Source organism: Simochromis diagramma, unplaced genomic scaffold (genome assembly GCF_900408965.1).
Source record: "Simochromis diagramma unplaced genomic scaffold, fSimDia1.1 OVJJ01000344.1, whole genome shotgun sequence".
NCBI lineage: Eukaryota > Metazoa > Chordata > Actinopteri > Cichliformes > Cichlidae > Simochromis > Simochromis diagramma.
Window position 1 is genome coordinate 13,080,157 of NW_024387375.1, and position 15,853 is coordinate 13,096,009.

The 15,853-nt window shown below is 40.8% G+C and overlaps 1 protein-coding gene across 3 annotated transcripts in view; it reads right to left on the reverse strand.

Moving 5' to 3' along the window:
- The window catches only part of dscamb (Down syndrome cell adhesion molecule b), a 128,136-nt gene that overhangs the window by 32,779 nt on the left and 79,504 nt on the right, over positions 1–15,853 (reverse strand). For 2 of the 3 annotated variants that reach the window (XM_040009624.1, XM_040009623.1), the window contains exons 4-11: positions 13,590–13,736; positions 12,766–13,044; positions 11,429–11,704; positions 9,087–9,383; positions 7,809–8,081; positions 4,712–4,990; positions 4,501–4,620; positions 2,213–2,392 (exon numbers count right to left, since the gene is read on the reverse strand). In XM_040009624.1, coding sequence (XP_039865558.1) covers positions 2,213–2,392; positions 4,501–4,620; positions 4,712–4,990; positions 7,809–8,081; positions 9,087–9,383; positions 11,429–11,704; positions 12,766–13,044; positions 13,590–13,736 — 1,851 coding nt within the window. Of the gene's footprint in view, positions 1–2,212; positions 2,393–4,500; positions 4,621–4,711; positions 4,991–7,808; positions 8,082–9,086; positions 9,384–11,428; positions 11,705–12,765; positions 13,045–13,589; positions 13,737–15,853 lie in introns of those variants that run through there. The other variant, XM_040009625.1, reaches the window with a different exon arrangement.

Here is a 15,853-nt window from a genome sequence, read left to right on the forward strand (position 1 = left end):
TATAAAAATATTCTGCAGTAGATCAAAAACGAAACAAAACCGTTAATGAACATATGAACATGACCTGATGCTGCTGACGTGAAGCAGAGCAAAGTTACAGAGGTTTTATTAGAGACACAGCTGAGCGTTTTGCAATTTTGCATAATTTTAAAAAGTTTAGATTTGTTCAGTATTGAACGGCAGAAATGAGGCTTTCTTTTCGGAAGTAAGTGAAAGGGAAAAAAAAACAGCGTCCGACAGCGCTGTCGGAGAGAGAGAGAGAGAGAGAGACAGCTGTGCATGTAGTGTGATTTTATCGAGGTGGCAGCAAAACAATAAGAGGGAATTCATGACGATGTTTATGTGAATCGAGTTTGCTGCTTCTTTTGCTGCTGGTTCAGTCAATAATGTTTGGAGAGAGATAAAACCTGCAGCTTCAGAATCAGGGCAAAAATGGCGCAAACACAAAGCGCGGACCCGCCGAAACATCAGAATCAGCGAGCTGTCGGCTTTCAGCTTGTGTCCATGTCCGTGCCGTCGGGTGAGAAATGCGACATCTCACCGATTCTGATCCGTCGGCGGGTCCGAGCTGTGTGTTTACGTCTTTGTGCAGAATCCGTGTTCCTGCTCTCATTTATTGTTTTAGCTGTTTGGTGGTTGTTGAAATTTTGTGAGGTTTAACCTGAGATTCTGGCGTTTCGGGCAAAAAAAAATTATATTAAAAAATCGATTCAGGATTATAATGAATCGATATCACGTTATCCAAGCGAGAATCGATTCTAATCGATAAATCGATAATCAAAACCCACCCCTAATAAGGAAGCCCAAAGGGTGGACTGCACAGTGACTGATACTAAAGCAATGTGGCAGTGTGTGGAAAATGCACTTTACATGTTCTAGCATGTAAATAAGCTGCATGTGTGCACACCAGCATGTTTGATTCGGCCAATAAACTCTATGCTCCCTTCTGCACACCTCACATACACCTAGGAGCTCTGACTTAGAGTGGGGATTGATGAGAATGATCATTGAGGAGTCACCCAGAAAAGCACACCAATATCTTCTCTGCTGCTGCACATTATCTCAGTGAAGTTGACTAAAACGAAAAAGGTCAGAGATGAGAGAAAAAGAGAAGATCTGCATTGCTGTTGCATTCAACAACAGCACAGATTAAATTATTGAGCTATATTATCTTATTCTAACGTCTTTAGCATTCTCTGTGACCCTGAGGAGCACATATGGGTGGATTTTAACAGATACACTGAAAGCATAATATAAAGAAAATGCAGGCCCGATTTATTTTATGTATTTTTTTAGTTAATGGTTAAAGCATACTGTGTGCCGTAAGAACTTGTTCACTTATCAGTTTCTTCAGTTGAAATACATGAAAATCAATGTTTGGAGTTTGATATGCTACTGAGAGTTGAGCCTGCAGTAGCTGCAGCTGCAGTGTTTGCTCTCTGCGTGGTAGAAAATAGAAGAAAAAAGGTTGGCACAGCCATAGGTCAACTTGCTGCATAGCAACTGGGTGCCACAGTCAGCAAACTGACCTATGAAAACACAGAGTTTGTTCCTCTCTGAGCTTGCTGTTTCAGTGCTGACAGTTTCTCAGCCTTGTACACTGCGAGGCTTAATTACAGTGACACATGAATATCCACGATGTGCCCGCTGATATTAATGATAGAACATACAGATTCCCCCAGAAGGCGGGTTCTGCACAAATTATTTTTCACAGAGAGGTCAGAGGTCAGAGTATGATAGAGAACATTTTGAACACCTGACCTTTATCCTGTCAGACTAACTTAAATATTAAATTGAGCTGGAGTCACAGTCTTGTTTATGTACACCCAAGAAGAAAACAGAGGATGAGACGGAGAAAGAAAGAGTGATGCCCGTCAGCAGGGAACCTCATGCTCGAGTTTGATAACAGTAGCAGAGGGAAAATAATCCCCACTTGCATTTAAGTACCACTCCTAGCACGTTAGGGGAGCTACATGCTAATGCTCGTGGAAGCAGGACACCAGCAGTCATGGACATTAAACTAAGACACGTTCACGTGGAGGTGTGAGGTATAACTGATGTATATAGAAAAATGTTCTCGTCATGATCTGTTCGTTCATAATCTGCACAGCTTAACTCCTGAAAATAATGGAAGCCAATTCAGCCTACTGCTCCTTCAGCCCAGACAGCAAAGCAGAAATTGATTACAGCTGCATCAGATGTGGATTCTTACTTTTGACTGTGAGGTACATGGACTTGCTGACATCTGCTCCCACGTCGTTGCTGACTTTACACAGGTAGAAGCCGCTGTCGTCCTCCAGCACGTGTTTGATAAGCAGCGAACCGTTGCTCAGCAGCTGGATACGAGAGCCGGTGTTCAGAGGGATGGGCTGAAACTGGGGGACGCCGGCACCTAGTGCGAGCAGGTAGACGGGCCAAAAAAAGACAAACTCAGGAGCTGTTTTAAATCAGAAAAGAGGCATTCAGATTTATTTATACGGCTCATTCAGTGCACCACGACACAGAGAAAAATACACATATACGAAGATAAATAGCATTACAGTACTTAACAGTAAGAGGACCTAGAATGTGTGTGTCCATGTGCATTCACTTGACCATGCATCTGTGTTTACAGATTTGACGACAAAGCCTTTCAGATTCAGCAAGGATTGTAAACATGTTTCTTAACACCAGGCCTAAATCCTTAAATCGCCAAACAGCTGCTGAGCAGAGCGAAACAGGCCGAGCTGCTGGTGTGATGCAATCAGAACAGACATAATGCTCATGTTTAACAAGAAGGCAGATTGGTGCAGAGGAACAACGGGGAGAGCAGGGAGGCCTTATATTGGAATTAGCCTTCGATGCAGAGTCAGGCAGATTTCTCCGCTGAAGTTAGAAGAGGATTTTCTCCTTTTTTCTTTTTGTTCTTGTGTTTCCAACTCTGGATTTAGTCTTTGCTCTTGTGTTTGCTGAATTCACCAAAAGAATAACACAGAAATGTCCTTAGAAACACATTTCTGGCCAGTCTGAAAGACAAGGACACACTAATCCTGAAGCAGTGGGTTCGATGCTTTGCGCTGTTCTTTATCTCTAAAAGTCAAATATGACTGACATTTGAAATTCATTCTTAAAATTTTTCAAAATAACTAACAAAATCTGTCCGGTACCTGTCTGAAGTCTGGTAACAGATGGGTAGGAAACTGTCTCTGTCTTTTAAATAGAAAATTATATAATCAGTCTCTTTTTACTGTTATACATTACAGTATCTCTTCCTGAACTGGCAGCCCTTAAGTCTCTAAGAAATGTCACCAACACTGAATTATAAGGCTCATATCTTTAACTAGTCTTGCTCATGTAGCATTAAACGCATGCAAAGTGAGCCAGACGTTGCATAAGCTCGTGTTAAAGTTAGCGTGTACAGATTAGACCATTTAGGGAGCTGTGGGTATTTGCTGTTTAATTAAAATGCAGTCAAGTGGCTGTGGCTAGAGAAGGGTCAAGTGGTGACTTTGTTCCTGCTCCCCTGGCTCTTAGAGAGGCAGAGGGAGGTAGGGGTGTTCTTCCTTGAATTATGGATTCTGCATATCCAAATAGTGCTAGTCGTTATGTTAATAGCAGTTGACCTTTACTTACTGTTCCATATCTCTCGGAGACACTCATCTGGCTCTTAGCTATTACTGTTGCAGTAAAAGCATGCCAGGCAGCTATTCTCTGGACAAACTGCAGTCTGGCTAACAACAAATTAGGCATTAGCGAGCTAAACTGCCTGCCCTGGATAAGTTGATTTTCATTGTCCGTTTGCTCTGACAGCTATCCTGTGGAGAAACAGGAAGTGTGTGAAATGCTGATGTAAAAAGGTCCCAGAAACCAAAAAATAGGACTGACTGGTAGTCTGGCTTAAGCAAACCTGACCAATAAGCTAGCTTCAAACACTACAAGTGAGTAGACACATGCTGAGCTCAGGCCGATCCCTCTGTACATACTGATCAGGCCTGGTCAGACACTGCTAATCAGGCACAGACATGCACACGAGCACACATAAATCCCATCAAAGGGTGAAAAACAGATCTGATTCTTTCATTCCTTTGATCATGGCACCGAGCACGCAGACACACACATGCGCACGCTCTGCTCCTCGTTGGCTGTTGTGTTTCTCTTGGTGAAGCTTTCATCCCAGGTTATATGGATGATGGAGCAAACATCTGGGGCCCCTTTCTTCATCTGCCCTGCTCAAGTGGCTAAAATCACCTGCTGCCTTGCTGCCTGTCTGTCTGCTTCAGTCTGTTCTCGTCTTTTTCTCTCTGATGATTTTCTAACGATGCAGGTGGGAACTGTGAAAACTAACAGCCCTAAATTGAAGTGATGTGTGCGTTTGTATGTCCTGCGCATTCATAGACATGTATGCCAGCCGCAGGTAAAGAAAGCAGCAAGCAGAGTGATTTCTCCCTGTTTTGACTGATGTTTGCACCTCTTGTCACATGTTCAACCATCTTCCCTTTACATTCAGTTCATTTAATGTACCTTTGGAGTGTTCCCAAACGATGGTAGGTGGTGGATAACCTTCAGCGGAGCAGTTAAGAGTCACAGTTTTGCCATAGATCCCATCTTGATCCTCAGGCTGAACCACAAACTGAGGAGGCACTGTACACAGCAACAAACACAACAAACAGCAACACTTCATGGTGTTTCCCAGCTGATTTCACTGATAGATGGAAGGTGGATGCTGTCTTACCCCTAACGATCAGCTGGCTCTGGTGCTCCACAACAGCAGCTTCATTGCGGGCGATGCAGGTGTAGTTGCCGTTGTGGTCGGGTGTTAGGTTGGAGATCCTCAGCGAGCTGGTAAAGTCTATGTTGTCCACAGTCACGCCCAAGCTGGCGGGGATCGGCCGCCCGTCCTTCTGCCACGTGATGTCCAGCGGTCGGTCACCAGACATGACCACACAGGGGATGAAGACGCGTTGGCCGATGGTGAAACGCTGAAACTCGAAGGGCTGGATGTAGGGAGGGACTGCAGGTGGAGGGATAAAAATCTAAATGATTACAAGTCTTCAAAAATCATCTGAACTCCCTGGATTCTGTTAAAGTTGCTGTGTCCCTTATTGAGACTAACCCTATAAGCATCACTCTCTCTCTGTTAAGAAAACAAGAGGTCACTGAAAGAACATAAAAGACTTGAATAGCAAAACATGCTGCAATAATTCGTTGTCATTCCCAGGCTGGAACATTTTGTCCTTAGAGTGCATAGAAAGAGAGAAAGAAAATAAATAATAATAACTTTCAAGGTGACTTGTTGTGATGCTTTAGAAAAAGAAACCTTAACGAACCTGAGCCTTTTCTATCTTTTATCTATAAATGATCATATATCAAGCCACTAACCTACACCTACGTGCATTAACATCTAGCTGCAACAACACTATCAAATTATAGCACAAAAATCATGATTACAGGAAATATTTATACTTGCATTTATATTACAATATAAAGAATTAACAACTTTAAACTAAACAGAGGCTACATCCCTTGCACCACCTCAGTCTTCAATGCACCTGTCTTGAATAACTGAAATTCAGAAACAGTCAATCTATCTGCACGATATAATCACAGTTACAATATGATCTATTCAAATTGACTGCGCTATATTCTCTGGGAAATCTCCAGCCATCACACAAGTCATCTGCGCGAGCGTCCATTCAGTTCAAATAACACTGAAATAAGCAGCACTTTAGCCGCTTATTTAATTCACAACAAAGTGGAGATAATGGACTCCAGGGATCCCCAAAGACACTTCGGCATTTTAAGCATGAGCAGAGTAAATTAACAAATGCACTCCCTCACTATAGCACCGCTGGGAAGGGTTGCTTTATATCATCACTCTCTCTTTCTCACTCTCTTTCTTCCTCCGTTTCCCTCGCTCCGTGGGAAAGTGTATTATAGTGAAAACAACATTACATACTGTGCAGAGGGAAGGAAATGAGACATAATGGGGAAGCCCGTTTTTTTAGTATAATCTATTACAGTTGTAAGATCTCAGTGGAGATCAGTCAGTCAGCCCTGTAATATCAGCTGCCATCTTCACTTCTTCTTCATAAGCCAGACTAATGTACCCAGGAATATCAGGTAGATTAATTAATTTAGTCCAGAGAGATCTATTTATATTGTGGCGTCTGGATGGGAGGAGAAGAGCGAGCCGAAACCTTTTTTCACCACTGTATCACACAAAGTTGGAACTGTGACAGTTTCCCACAAAACCTATGGAGGAATATGCCTATGCTTTTTGGCAAAATGTGACGTGTGAAGATCAATACCACACATGCAATACTATACAGGGTAATGGCACATTTTTTAGCTCAGATTGTTAATATTAAATAGATGTAATACTACATATTAATGGTTGAGCTGCAGAGGGAAGTGTCGGTAGGTAGAGTTTATTACTTTCAATGAAGTTACGCTAGTTTTTCCAATATTTATGCCGGACTTGCTTGTAAATGTTTGTTAATTTGTGAATTGATGAATTGTAGTAAGAAAGCGCTTTGAGTGAAAAAGCGCTACATAGGTAGCGGTCCATTTTACCATGAAGTGGTAGAGAAATATCTGTGTTTATAGGACGATATCATCATCCTGGTACCCTTGACAGAAGGTCAGTAGTTGTTTCCCATATGCTTTTGGATTATTGCAGAAAATAAGTGTAAATGCATGAGTAATTAGTGACCTTTTTATGTTTTAGAAATGCAAATTTCTAAAGCATGTGTTAACAATAGACCATTCGATCAAAAACCAAGAACACAGACTTAAAGAGAAGGGAGCTCGAAGGGCAAAGTGATGCTTTATTTCTGTAGCATTAACTTTATTTGCCTCCAAGCACTTTTTTTTCCTCAATGTGACTGTGACATTAGCTAATTCCAGTAATGATCTGTGTGGTGTGTTTTGGCGCATTTAGATATGATTTGCAGTTGGCACATACATGGTTTTCAAATCCACATAGAAACCAGATTAACATATCACAACATCGTACCAGCACACTTAAGGTGCTGAACAATCTTGCTAGTATTTGCTGATAACTTGATAAACATGGCTATCTTGTGTTCCAAGAAAAAACAAGATCATATGAAGTTAAACACTAAATGCTATAAAATGTCAGTTTGCTAATTAATGACCACCCTTTATATACAGTCTATGCACTAATAATCACAGAACTGGTTTACCAAATAGATTTAATAACAGTATGTCACCAATAACAAATTATAAAGCACATGCAACATATTTTTAGCGGCATCAATGTTCTCATTTCTTATGCAGGGCATCCTGATAGTAGTCGCAGTGATTCACTTAACTTTGTTCATGTTACAGCCTTAATATAAAACGGGTTAAATTCATTATTCACCTCAAAATTCAACACACAATACCCCAAAAAGACAAAATTAAAAAGAGTTTGCTTATTTATACCTACGTTTCTATATCTACTCCATACTGGTACTCAGGTTGTTGCACTCTATTTATCTGTATAACTTATTACTTGTTATTCTATTTTCTTTTTATTCTGTTTCTTTCGCTCTGGGACTGTGTGCACGTAATTTCGTTCCACCTCATGTAAACATGTGATGCGAATGACTATAAAAGAATCCTTGCATCCTTGAAATTCTTGCAATTTTGTTAAAAATAAAACAAAAATGAATAATGAAAAAATGTGAAACAAGTGATGTGCTGTAAATACTTTCCGGATGTACTGCACCTTTCTAATGACTTTATGTCAAAGAGTAATCAGAGCAAGAATAACACATCAAGGTTGCCAACGGCAACTTGGTGAGCTGCAGTTTCATTGGACTTACCTCTCACTCGGACGTGGACGCTCTGGGAGTCCATCTTGTTGGGCTGAACCATCACCTTGCAGTTATACTCGCCGGCGTCCACCTGCTGCACGTTACTAAGCTTCAGCGTGCCGTTGTTCTCAAACGCTCGCTGCCTGTGGTTGAAAGGTAGCAGCGCAGAGTTCTTGTACCACTTTATGGAATAGTAAGGGTAGCCAATGACGCGACAGTGAACGAAGGCATCCCGTCCAGCGATTGCGGTGATGTTTTTCATTGGACGAATGCTGGCTCGGCCTAAAAAGGCACAGAGATTAAAAATGTAAGATTTTAAGGACAGCGGTATTCACAGAAAATCACAACAACAGTGTGAATGAGTGTGGTTTGCTTTATTATGGTGGTTTTACAAATAGACTCGTGACTCGTTAAACGTATTCAGGATTTCAACATGAAAGTGTTTCCCCTCACAGCTCCACAAGTCCTACCAGGCACCAAGTACTCACAGGAGAAGTGAAAGGAAGCTGCTGTTTAAAGCTTTTGTTTAACTACAAGAAATAAGACAGAACTCTAAGTAGAAGGCGGTGAAATGACAAGCAGATTAAAGTGTGCTAACTATATGAAGGAAAAGAGAGCATTAAAATAACACTGTACTACGCGTGCTTATAACTTGGCTGTAATACATTCTGTTTCCCATCAAATGTTATACATGCCGAGCCTCATTCTGTGTCTCATAAAATGGAAACAGAGTAACTACTTTAGCATCTGATCGAGAAGAGTCGAATTGGCTGCTTGAGTAAATACACACAGACACACATGACTCGTACACACAAGCACACCGGGGGATAAATGTATTCAAACAGAAGAAATGCATTTTTCTTCTGGCTATTTACAAACCATATCCAGATAGGCTTACGAGCAGCAAACCAGCATAATTCATTTGACCTAAAATGCAAGCGTGTTGGAAAAGCACAGTAACAATTTGGAGAGAAAATTACAAAGCAACAATTTTAGAGAAGTATACGTGGTTTAGGATTAAGAGACAGTAACAGGAAAACAAAACTGAGGCAAAATCAGTCGCTGGAGAGCAACTTAAAAGGAGATGTAAGTGTGAATAAAGATTTCAAATTAAAAATAAAATAATAGCAAAGAAAAAAACAAACACCAAATTTTAAGAACAAGTTTTTCGCAGATAAATTCCAGATCCAAACAACAAGCAGCTCTCATATACGACACAGAGACAGACACATAGAGAGACAGACAGGTATGTGTATTTGTTCTTGGAGGAGCTGATTTGACAAGCACCTCTTACGTTTATTCGAGCCTGGTGGTACACGACCCCGGCCGAGTTGCTGCACGTGCACCGATACACCCCGCCGTCTTGCACCTGGGTGTGCGTGACATTGAGCTGGCTGACCACGTGGCCCTCGTGGGTCTCGTAGTGGCCCAGGTGGTGGTGGCTGTCTTTGATGACGGGGTCGTCGTCCAGCGACCAGGTGCACCTCGGAGGCGGGGTGCCCTTGACGTTGCAGACCAGGAAGACGGGCTCGTTCGGGTTCACCACCTTCTCGCTGAAGGAGGACAAGATTTTCGGAGTACCATCTGTGACAGAAGACAAAAGTGGAACGTGGTGGTGAATAAAAGAGAGGCTAAGTCACACAGAAGTAATAAGTTTAAAAGTGAGAGCGGTTTAGTGAATAATGTCATCATAAATTATGTATTTTGGGGGTAGTTTGTTGTTTTAACCCTGTAACGCCAAGTGTATCATATTTGATACACCTCGACATCATCGGTGTGAAAAACCTAATGTCTACAATCAGACACACGCAATACTACTGTGAGTAATAAAATAACAAAAACGCCAGATGTAGCAAAAATGACTGAACAAATGGAGATTCATGTATGCAAATTGCTATTTAATTTTTTAAAAACTCATGAATCAGGCTTTACAGGATTGACAAACAAAGCTGAAACGTGCACATGTGGAAAAAGGGAAAAGGAAATGCGTTATAATGTCGATCCCTGACAGGATTCAAACCAGTCACAGATGAAATCGTGCATGTTAGGTCACTGTAACACACCTGTCTTCAATAGATTTTTGTAGTTTAAAGGGCAACCGTTTAAAAACTGAATATACCTGCTGATATCTCATTTTATAATTTCGGTAGTTTTGGACACAATAACAGCTTCACTTATGTGTTTCATAGTTCATCAAACAACGGCAATAAGGCATATGTAAAAAGGCTGACTCCAAGTGTGGGAGAGTGGGGAAGAAATGCTAGACTTTAAACAATTCCCAGGCAGAAACAGGATGATTACTGATCTTTTCTCACATACCACTCAAATTAAACATTTGTGCTGACTAATTAGCCGAGCCAGTGAGTTTGTGTTGGGCACAAATCACAGTGAGCCAGTTTGATTCCTTTCTCACTACTCACTAAAATGGCCGTGAGAAATACATATATATAGATTTGAAAAATTATTTGAATGAACATCAAAATCTCGAGTGATTTTCAACTAGTGCTTTGAGACACAAAGGGAAGCTCCTAAATATCACTGAACTCTGTTGCACCAGCTGTGTAATGAATCCAATATGTACTGTATATTTCTTAAGCTTTGCAAACTAACTAAGCTAATGTGCCTATTGGGGTTTTGCAGACATGTGATTGCTAACCACATGGTGTTAACCTGTCCACCTATAACAATAATGATGGTGACAATGTAGGGCCGAGCAAATAAAGCCCCAGTGACACAGTTGTGTGCGCCCCACTGGCTAGCAAAGCCAAAATGGTTTGGTAGCTAGCACCCCTCTCAGGTGGCACAGCACACTTTGTGATCAATTTCACCAAGTGACTGCCAGCAACCTCCAGGTGCCACTCACTAACCAGTCGGTAATTACACATTTTTCCACTTTTGGGCAAGTGATGTAAAATCTTTGTTCATCTGATACAGCTTCTACTGAAATCCTGCATAAAAAACAGGTACATTTTTTTCTGTCGTTTACTCATTATTAAAAAAAAACCATTTATATCCTGTATTGCCTACATACTACTCTTTGTAATATCCAGACGCAGTATACATTTGTTGTTGGAGACAAATCTTTTTTTTCTTTAGAAGAAAACGTTTTTGTTAATAAAACAGTGATAGAAAGCAGCAAAAGGAAAGGAAAAAAATCATGTCTTTCTGAGAAGACTTTGCCATTTTTTCATTAAGAGCATAGATCCATGAGCTTTTCTACCAGACACAGAGAGTTGTCGGCTTTTCAAATGTCTGTGTCTGCCTGCTGCTGCTGCTGCTGCTCTCTGATAATCTAGGTGTATTCCACATGATTATAGATTATCAATATCTTCTTTTTACAGCTCCCTGGCCACAGGAGACAGTTGCCTAAGCAACGCTTCCAAGGTAAGCTAATGGATTAAAGAGTGTGTGCATGTATTTTTGTATGTGTTTGTGAAGTGTGGGGCAATCATTCTAGTGGTGGCAGAGAATCGCAGCAGCATGCCATTAACACATAAACCCTATTGATCTTCAAGGCCTGAATCTGTTTGTGCTAACTCACTGAATATGTATAGGACAGCTGCTACTGTGTAGCGTTTTGGTCAGTATTTGTGTGTTTGGATACCTTTGCACCAGTGATGCCATTTTACCTTCAAGGATAACCTGAACAAAGTCCTGTGCAGACATCTTGCCCTTCCTGGCGAAGCACTGGTAAGCCCCGCCGTCACTTTTCGACATTCCTTCCATCATGAGGTTCTCCCGGTTTAGCCCAATGAAGCGAACATTGTTGCCAGGGTAGATGATCTCTCCGTTGCGATACCATGACAGCTCATATTCATCTGAGCCGCTCACGCTACAGGACAGAGACACCTTGCTACCCACGCTACCCTTCACCTTTCGAGGGCTGACCACTACTTTCAAGGGTTCTGTGGACACAGAAATCGAAGAGATGTTTAAGAAAAAAAATTGGGTAGTAAATATAATAATGAGGTACAGTATGATTATCATTATATTTGTCCAAGTTCAATGTTTATTCTTAATCATTATGAATGCTAGCGCTAACAATTGATTCTCATCAATGCAGTACATCACTGTATCAAACAAAACAAGCAAGTTGCCACTTGCTATCACTAAACACAGCCCCCAGTGGTGCTGCTGGTGCAGGAGTCAATTACTGGCAAATCATTTCAATCTCACACACACGTATTTACTGTTGTAGCTTCATAATCCTTAATTACCTCCAACAAGGAAGTTATGTTTTTGGTAGCGTTTGCCTGTGTGTGTGTCATTCGTTCTGTCTGTAAACACCAAGGTGTAAAAGTTTCAAATGAATTCTGATAAAACTTTGTAGGGTGTAGAGTGGGGTCATGTTAACAATCCTTTAAAATTCAGCTTACATCCACCGATGTCTTCAAGGTCAACTCAATGATTTATTATTGAAAACTGACAAAAAGCCTCATACCTTAGAAACTACAAATATTACAAATGTGGTGTGTGTTGTCAGCATATAGAAAGTTCTATAAAGAAAGAACGGTTTAAAATCATGTCGCATTTGACCTCTGACCTCCTTCAAGGTCAGCAGATTCCTCTGAAGGCTATGTAGCGCTATTTAAATCTATGTTTCTTACTGACATTGCTTGTATTGACAACATATAAGCATACAGGGAATCACATATGTGGATTCTAGTCTACAAAGTACATTTAAAAAGAGCAAAGAAAAGAAAATTAATATATACAAAATATAATGGTATATTCTTACAAGTAAATACTGCCCAGAGAGTGAGCTGCCTCGGTGGAGGTATGTGCTCTCTGAGTACTTCTTGTTTAGTTTATATGTTCATTTTACTCACATCAACCAAACTAACCATCCACTCTCTAACAAGTGCCAAGGCTGTTTTTTTTCCACTCATTTCACTTCATTACTCTAATACAGCAGTTTCGGCTACCCACAACATAGAAGAACCCCTGAATTTTATAAAGCACTTACGTTTGACATACAGGCGACCCATGACCTCCGCGGTGCCATAGCTGTTCCACACCTCACAGACATATGTTCCCGAGTCACTGGGCTGTGTGCTCTCTATCAGCAACCCCGAGGTTGTCTGGTGAATGCGACTGTCGAGCTCCAAGGGGCTGTTGTCCTTCAGCCAGCGGTATTTGGGCATTGGGTAGCCTGAAGCCTTGCATGGCAGCTCCACCCGATGATTAATCATCACCTCTCGGTGTTCAAAGCCATCCAAGATGACTGGCTCAGCATTGGTGGGGTCTGGAAGGAGCAGAGAATTTAGTGTTAATTAGTGGTGAGCGTTGCCAGCCGCTCGACAGTCTAATCCAATATTGATTCTTCGGGTCAACATTCAGTTCTACATACTGTATATTTTGTTACGTGGTGGAAAAGAGAGAAAGAGACTTGCTTCTGTAATTTACCGCAGTTTCACTGTCTCCTACAACCGAATTCAGACATACTAAATAAATGAAGAATATAAATGTGCATTTCATGCTAAATGACTTCTTTTTATCAAACTCTACTGCAATTTTATAAGAAGCTCTTTGCTGATACCTCCTGGTTTGTTTACTTTTATCTAACATCTGACACAATGACGATGAAAAAGACAGAATAGGTCACTGCATAACTCAGTTTTGTCTGCAACACACCATATGTGGAGATGCAGCTTCTTTATCTTATGACATTTTAAAATGCCCAACCCAACTCTAAATTTTTAATGTAGGGATGATCCCAGTATCAAATATGAAAAACGCATATATATTTGTAACTTCTGACTAAGTGTTATCTTTAAATGCAGTACTGACCCGACACAATGAGACGTGCACTGTTGCTCTGGCGAGTTTCACCGGTGTAGCGGTGACGCGTGGTGCAGCGATAGTTATTCAGGCCATCCTCAGGCAGGACGTCCAAAATATACAAGGCTCCCGTGGATGTGATGAGATATCTTTGTCCTGGAGAAGATAAGAAAGAAAGCAGTTGTGTGGTTGTCTTATAGCATCACAACAGCTTTTACAATATAAAGAAAATGCATTCACTCCGGCACCACTGAGAGATTTTCTCTCTTCCTCCATAGGGTGCTAATGAATTTCTAATGTCACAGATGTCACATATAAATACACACCACAAGAAATATCATCTTAAAAGATGCTGTAACTGCTATAAATATTGAATTAATCATGTACAAAATATACAAATTAAAAATTCAGTCCACATATTGTGTTTATTATACGAGTCCTTAACCTTTAACAGCTTTTATTGTCTTGTCTTTGTGCTGTTGCAGTAGCCTCACTGGCACCACAGTCTGTTACAGAAAACCAATCCCTCTTATGCTGTCACAGGCAGTTCTGTAAGTACGGTAATATTATGTTAATTCTGCAGATCAAACGGGGTTGAGTGGGGTTGTCACCATCCATAAGGAAAGAAACCTTCCTCACAGCCATCACGTGGATGCCCACAGTCCCATGGGAGCAGATTGACGTCAAAACTGATTGAAAAAGCAATTTACAGGATATTGTCTTCTCTGTGCAGTGGTGGGTATGCTACGACAGAGATAGCACAGGAAGCCTTTCGGGCTAGAGAGAGTCCTACAACAGCAATAGGTGATGACGACCGGGTCGAGAAGAAAAATATCGTACTGTGCCATCACGAGGTTGCAAAGCTGCAGCAGTACCCGTTCGATTTTTTTAAATCCTTTTTGGCACTCTAGTCTACTTTTTTTTTCTCCACATAAATATAAGATATAAAGTAAACCCAAATAGAACTATAAGCTATACTTAGAGTCCAAAAAAAAGTATTTGGCATTTTTGTTTGTTAGCCAGATCAAGCTTTAATTTGAACATATACTTGATATTACTGCACAAAAAGTAAATTTATGAAATTCCCCATGGTGCACAAATTGCACTTATAATTCTTTGAAAATCTTACAAACCCACATTTTATTCACAGTAGAGCATATAAAATATATCAAATCTTTAAATGGAGTCAGTGCACAATTTTAGGGAAAATGATGTGCTCATTTTAAATTTGATGGCAGCCACGTGTGTAGAAAGTTGGGACAGAGCCGTGTTTACGACTGTGCGGCATCAACAGTTCATAAACTTCTGGCAAATGAGGAGTCCACCTGCTGGACCAATGGGAGATGGGAATGTTGTTTGATAGAGGATTCTAGCTGCTGAACAGTCCTGGGTCTTCTTTGTTGTATTTTTAATTTCATGATGCTCCAGACAGTTTCAAATGGTGACTGCCTGGACTGCAGACAGTGCAGTTCAGCTGTGATTTAGCATTGTCTTACTGAAATATGCAAGGCCTTCTCTGAAGAAGACGTCATCTGGATGGGAGCATTTGTTGCTCTAAAACCTGTATGTATATTTCAAAATTGATGCTGCCTTTTCCAGATGTTCAAGCTGCCAATTTAAAAAGAACTAATTCACACTAACACCATTAGAGATGCAGGCTTCTGGACTGAATGCTGATAACAAGCAGAATCGTCCCACTCCTCTGTCTGGGTGACATGACAACTATGTTTCCCAAAAATCAAAATCCCATAATTTAGATTTTTCTGACCAGTAACAGCGCTCCCCATTGGCTCAGTCCATTTTAAATGAACTGTGGCCCAAAGAGGAGGCCAGCGTTTCTGTTCACTTACAGCTCATTTTCAGACAGACTTCTAACCTGCATTTCTCAATGGCACTGTGAACTTTCTGGAAGACTCATGACTGTTTTAATGCAATGCGACATTGAAGACTTGACTTTTGGGTTTTCTCCAGACTCTTTAAAACTTTTAATCAAATTATATACTGCAGATGATAGAAGATATTCAAAGAGCAAAGGTTTCTGGTCAGCTGCTGTTTGTTTGCCTGTTAGTTGTACCACAAAAAAGCTCAAACCAACCTCAAAGCCTGTTTCATTGAGAGCTGTCAGTTACTGCTGACTGTAATGACGCTGTGTGTATGACTAGTAAAAAGATTTTTAAAAATTAATTAAAACAGTGGGATTAAATACCAAAGGCACTTGGTTAGCTAACATCAACATTTCATTCAAAAACACAAAAGGAACTTTGCACAGATAA